The 6,515-nt window shown below is 41.2% G+C and overlaps 1 protein-coding gene across 2 annotated transcripts in view; it reads left to right on the top strand.

The window, feature by feature from the left end:
- LOC116710286 (cell division control protein 42 homolog) overlaps window positions 1-6,119 on the top strand; it is a 15,022-nt gene extending 8,903 nt beyond the window's left edge. For both annotated transcript variants that reach the window (XM_032549261.1, XM_032549262.1), the window contains exons 6-7: window positions 1-52; window positions 4,622-6,119. In XM_032549261.1, coding sequence (XP_032405152.1) covers window positions 1-52; window positions 4,622-4,711 — 142 coding nt within the window. In that variant the 3' untranslated portion in view covers window positions 4,712-6,119. The remainder of the gene's footprint in view (window positions 53-4,621) is intronic.
- Window positions 6,120-6,515: the final 396 nt, after the last annotated feature.

The following is a 6,515-nucleotide window of genomic DNA, read 5'->3' as shown; positions in this document are numbered from 1 at the left end:
GGCAAGAGACCTCAAGGCAGTTAAATATGTGGAGTGCTCAGCCCTCACACAGGTAACCTTTACACAGAAACACACTTAATGTACCGTCACACACTGCTAGATTGGCTGAGCTGAAATATCAAAGGCAAGAAGAAAGAAAGTGGAGGAAAGAGGAACATGTTCACTCCCACACCCCGCCTGTTGCATGCTGCAATGGATGGGTTTGTTCTGCATGCCAGGCTACAAAGGTCAAATGCTGACCTCACTAAGTAGGGCCGGACAATAAATCAATAATGTATATTGTGATAGACATGCGATCAATATCAATAGATCATACATCTGATAGAATATTCACTGAACTCTGATCCAGAGCCGCACAGCATTCTGGGGGATGTAGGCAGAGGAAATGCTTTAGCCGCTCAAGTTCTCAGAGTCAGCTAAGCAAGGTGAGTGGCATCAACTAACTCGCTCACTCTTTGGTTGCCTAGCAACGACCTGCTGAGTAACTTGTACAGCAGTAGTTTCAGATTTTGCCACCAAGCCTCATAACTGCTTTAAAAAAAAAACAGCATGGAGAACAAACTGGATAAAAGAGGAAAGATTATTTTGGCTGTAATTCAGACATTAAAAAAAACAACAACTTTAATTTAGAAAGTCCAGATTGTTTGGTGAGGGCCGAATCGATATCTGATTAGGAACAAAAAAGTGAACTCTGGTTTGATTGCATACGTGAACGCCAAGCATGCAGGTGACCACTCCAAGAGCTGGAAGCGGACTACAGCACAGGGCATTCTGGGTAAATACAGCCAAAGCCAACAAGTGTGCCCAGTCCTAGTGGGAGAAATGACTTCAAGTCTTTTACCATAGAGTATATTAGACTATCAGGTGTTAAAACACCCAGAGTTAAATTTGGTTGTTTGGTGTGAGAAAAGCAAAGACCCCGCTGAATACATCTTTGCTTTTCTGACTTCTTAGATTCTCTTGTTAACACATCTCACTAACAGGGAGGCAGAAATACTAGAAGAGATCTGTACAGCAGAGTGGACAGACCATAAAGCGTGTCATTGTTGGACAGTCAGCAGGTCCAGAGAGCCGTCTGTCCCGACCGGACTGCAGGACTCCAGAAGGAAGGGAACACACATGACCTCACATGGCCAGAGAACAATAGTGTTGATGAAGTCAAGGCGTAGCCTCCACCTCGGTGCTCCGCTCCTTCCTTCCTCCTCTATTTGACATAATGCTTACATGGCTGCTAATGTCACTTCCTGTTTCCTGTTGCTAATCTCAGCCCTCTCCCAGCTGCATGTGATCCTCCATCTCTGCTCCATCTGACCCAGCAGTTTTCCTCCCTCTGTCTTCATTCACTTCCCTCCTCACTCTGCCATGTTCCTCTAATCCTCTCATCCATCCTGTTGCCCTGGTTACTAACCACTGTTTTCTGTCCTTTTCTGTCATTGTAGCGAGGACTGAAGAATGTTTTTGATGAAGCTATCCTAGCTGCCCTAGAGCCACCTGAGACTCAGAGAAAGAGGAAGTGCTGTGTGTTTTAATCTCTCTGGGCCACGGCTCTCGTCTCTTCCTCTTCTGGTTGCCGTTAGTTACCTCCTCTCTACATTCCTCATCCTGCCTTCTCTCTCTTCCATTGTTCATCATGTATTCTCAGATTAGCGTTGCTAATGTTTGTTCATCGGCATGTTGGGGTGACATTGGCCCTTTCCTCCTTCAGCTTGAGCTTTTACGTCACCTGGTTCTAATTAAGGTCAGAAGGATGACCTGTTGGGTCAGAATGGAACAGCACTTTCTGTTCCTAACAGAGGTGTTCTGAGAAGTCAGCTGGCGATGGGACGGTTCTGAACTCAGAGGTCACTGCAACAGCAAAACTCTTGTATGGAGGTTGTTACTGGCAAAAGAAGACCTTAAGTTAACTTTCTCACCATCAGCAAATGTCCATCAATCCTTTTTTTCATTTTCATGCATTTGAAAGTATTGGTTTAGGAAATGTTGATGGAAATGTTAAAATTTGAAATAACTTCCTCAATTCCGCAAAATTTTTTTCCTGCTCCCTTAAGGTGGTTTTTGGCTGTTCTGAAAAGTTAGTATTAGAGTTAATGCGCTGAAATGGAGAGGAAAAGACATTTACAGAAAACGTTTTGAAGTAGCAAACGTTTACCTCACCTGACTGATGAGCTGTTTCCGCTTAGAAATGTGTTTCTTTGTCTACGTCGCCAACACTACCTGACATAACAGAGCAAGTCCTGCTTACCTGATGGCAACACGTTCCTGAAAACCTCTCCATTTTTCTGACGTGTGATCCATTCTAGTTTCTACTTCCTATTTGTAACGTCAACATGTGACTAACTTTACATTTTGATTTGTTCGGTCCGAACCAGTGAATAAATAGAAACAGAAACCTAATTCAGATTTTCTTTTTCTTTCTTTGCGCCATTTCAAAACTTGGCTCAAAATGTCCTTGACAGTTGGATGGAAACATAGCCAGTGACATGTTCATAATGAAACCGAAGCAAGCGTGTAGATGTAAGAAAGTTTAAATATCTGTGGTTCACTCAGGCTTCCAGAGAGAACGCAGACTTTAAGCAGATAACAGGAAGGTTTCTAAATGTTTCTAAACTTTGAACCTCTGTCATGAAACAAGCTGGATTTGGAAATCTTGGAATCTTTTGGGAAATCTTCTCCTAATATTGATTAAATGGGAAGGCTGGAAAAAGAGGTTTTGAATGTTGCCTTCTACTTTTTTGTAGTTTGGGAAGAGAAATCATAGTGAGCTAAAATCTGTCAACATGTCCAAGCTTCACAAAAACACAATATTGCAGCTTCAGCCTAAAGGTTTCATGAACAGAACATGAAGTCTATGGTTGCAGAACTAGACTTTAAATCACTCAACACTTAGTGTTCTGATGGTGTTGGGTGCAGTTTGAAAAGTATCAAGGATAAATGAACTTGTTCTCTGGAGCTTCTTTCTCTCTCTGTCTGGGCGATCAAACCTCACAGGACTGAGCTTCTGATGTCAGATCAAACACACACGGTCACCATGTTAACTTAGCTCAGCACTACTGTTTACACAAAACACTTTTTTTTTCTTTAAATGTCATATTTTCAGTTGTTCAGCAGAGGGGGGATCTGCAGCCATTTTTCCTTTGTGTTGCACCGATTCAGGAGTTATTCTCTTTCCTCCACTTGCTTGTCTCACTGCCTCTGATCGTAGCAGCAGTCAGATCAGCATGCCTCTCCCACACTTTGATACACTTCTGAGTTGATCAAATGATTTGCAACTATCTGTATTATTTTTCTGGATTTTTTTCCCCCCAAACTCCCTGCATTTGCTAAGTTAGTGTCTTGCAAAAGTATATGCAACCCTTGTTTATTTATTAATTATTATTTTTAAAATTTTAAACCATTACAACCACAAACTTCAATGCATTTATTAGGATTTTATGTGATGGACCATCAGAGTTGAGTATGGTTGTGAGCTGTAAAGAAGACAAGTTTCCAGTATTTAACCAAACTGGGACGGAGTACAGGTTACAGCTACTACTCTTTATTTGTCTCAACTGAAAATGATGCGAACTCAAGTTTTTCCAGTGTTTCCTCAGATTCTAAATATGATTTCTGACTGGACTTTGACAGGGCTATTCTAATGAACAAGTAGACTTTGGTCTCAAGCATTTCATTTTAGCTCCAGCTGATTGTTTCGGGTGGTCTTACAGGGAGTCTGTTGATGCTTCTGTCAGCTTTTCTTCCTGTAATGCTGGAATATTTAGCTTCATCCACCTGAACGCTGCCAACCAGCTTCCACCTGACGGCAGCGTTCCATTTTCCCTTCATGCACACGCACACACACACACACCGTGTTTCATAGAAGCCATAAACGTTTATTTGACGTCACAAGTATACCACGATATGATTTTGATTCAATTTAATTCACAAATCAGATCCCATCAGGACTGTAACGGGCTGAACTCTTTGAACACTCTTGGTGGCGCTAAGTCCTTTTTAAATCATGATGTTGTCCTGGCATTTCTTCATTGCAATATTGTAGTAATTATAAGTATAGTAATACATTTATAATAAATAGTGACACTTGACTAACCAATGACTAATTATTGACAATGTCACATTCAACAATAAATTATAAATAATAAACTAAGTGCAATAACACTGCATTTTATTAGGTTTTGTGCATTCCTGCTACACAGTAACAAGTATTTGGAAAGAATGTCCCTCTAAAACTTTTCTAAAAACCCATCAAATGTTGTGAAAAGCTGCCCAAACTTTAACAACCCACTCAAAGGTGTTTCTCCCCCCTCCCCTAAGACAAACATGTTCAAAAGGAGCAAATAGTGATTAGCAACATTGGGTGGAAACCCAGCCAGTCTGACAACTCTGACCATGCAACATTTTCTTTTAATGCCAACATCGATATTCTGCTTTGTGTTGGTCTATCACTTAAAATCTCAACAGGTTTGTGGTAAAATAAGCAGCAGGTATGTGAAGACTTGTGCACTAAAAGGGAAGTTTGACACCGCTTTGCTGTTTTATATTTTCTGCTCCTGTTTAGTTTCATCTGTGGGTGCTGCTCCTTTACCCCCTGTGTGTGTGTGTGTGTGTGTATTTGTGTCCACAGAAAGGCCTAAAGAATGTGTTTGATGAGGCGATATTGGCCGCACTGGAGCCCCCAGAGCCTAAGAAGAAACGCAAATGTGTGCTCTTATGAGAGGCCCCTACTTTTCTCAAAGCACACACACACACACGCACATGCAACTCACATACACCTGTACAACATCCTTCCCTAATCCCCACATGTGTTCCCTGGTTCTGCTGAGGCTGATTGGCATCGTCATCCTCCAAAGCAGCCCACCAGGTTTCCAACCATTCTCTGCAATAATTCCAAGTTTCACACACAACATGAAGCTATCCTGGCCAGATACCAGTCTCTCTCACACACACATACTGAGAGCTCATTCTGTCAGATGTGAGTCAGCGTACTGCCCCGCCTCCACCGGTGAGTGTGGTCATCGTCCGACCACCTCTGTTCTTTCTCAGCACTACTGCTAGACACGTAGTGTTGTTTTTCTTTTGATTTGATTTGCCAACCTCCCCCAAACCCCGTTGTTCTTCAGTAACACCGGATATTTAACTCCTGTTCCAAATGGACACACTCCTAACCACTAGAGGATGTTTAACCGTGACCGCTGAATCGGCCGGAGTCACACAGGGCTGAGTTGTTGGTCCCTTTGGAACGAGGCTCGTTTCCCTCAAAGAGCCGAAGGCGTCCAGCACCGACGGCTCCGCAGGAATCAGCCTTTTCTTTTTTCTGTTTTTTTTGTAGAAGCAGAGAACTTTTAAACAGTGTTAGCAGAACAAGTGGTGTGTTGTTCATGCGTCGTCAGGGACCAAGGGAGGGTAAGGCAGGACGCCGTTAGAACATCATCACCGCCACACACTTTGAAGTGTTGCAGCACACGTCCTGATTAACTGAGCGTTGCGTTGTTGACAGCTGATCACCAGATTTCTTTGCCGAGTCAGAGTTTGGTGCCTTCCTTGTAGTCTTCATCTACGAGGTGTGTGTTATAGCCATTCAAACTGTGTGGTGGTGGTGTGTGTAGCTGAGCCTTGGTCTCTGTTCTAAATGATAGGTTTAACAGATGTAATTATAATGTAAGCTGGCACACAACGTTGATGTAGGCTCCAGGTGTTTTTACCAAAACCTTTTTTTCTTCGTTATTTCTGTTTGTGTTGTTTTTTTATGATTATTATTATTATATATAAAAATATATAAATATATAAAAAGGTTACTTTCACTCCTTTCACATTTAGGGGTTGGAACTCATCTGAACTCTCACCTGCCAGTTTTACCAAGAAAACATCTGAGCTTAGTTTGGCCAGAGTGACTGTTTGGTAAAGATCCTAAATGACTGACTGTTTTTTTTTTTTTTTGGTTTGTTTGTTTTTTGTTTTTTTTTTACTGGTGGATTAGAGTTGGGTTGATCTCCAGCCCAAGTCAGTATAATTATTATAACCCGTTGTTGTTTTTGGTGCAGAACCAAATGCTTTGTCTAAAGTTTGTTCTTTGTATATGCATTCTTTTCAGAAATATTAAACTTATACCTTAATTGCCTTTACCATGGGTCCTATGTCTTTCTTTTGTGTTGAGGATCCATGAAAGATAATTAGTTTAAAAATTTTTTTTGTCATAAGTCAGGAATTGTTTGTTTCTGGGACCACATTACTGCCCTAGAAGTTATTTCTAGAACAGTAACGTAACTAGAACAATGATTTGATCATATTAAATCATTGTTCTACAGAGACTGGACCTTGTTTGGTCCAATCTCTGTAGTCTTATCTTATTTGCTCCAATAAGGTCCAATTTGATTGGACCTTATTTAAGGTGTAATTATAATGAAAATATTTATGTTTGATTTTCCACCTTAATTTCTTACTTCATTACAGTTTTGATGAGCCTGTCATGCTGCTCTTATCCAGAAGGTGGCAGTGCCCACTTAGCTTTCATTTTACCC

The sequence above is a fragment of the Xiphophorus hellerii genome, chromosome 20, assembly GCF_003331165.1.
Source record: "Xiphophorus hellerii strain 12219 chromosome 20, Xiphophorus_hellerii-4.1, whole genome shotgun sequence".
In the NCBI taxonomy this organism is placed as follows: domain Eukaryota; kingdom Metazoa; phylum Chordata; class Actinopteri; order Cyprinodontiformes; family Poeciliidae; genus Xiphophorus; species Xiphophorus hellerii.
The sequence above is the reverse complement of the archived record's forward strand: the minus strand, read 5'-3'. Positions and strand labels throughout refer to the sequence as shown.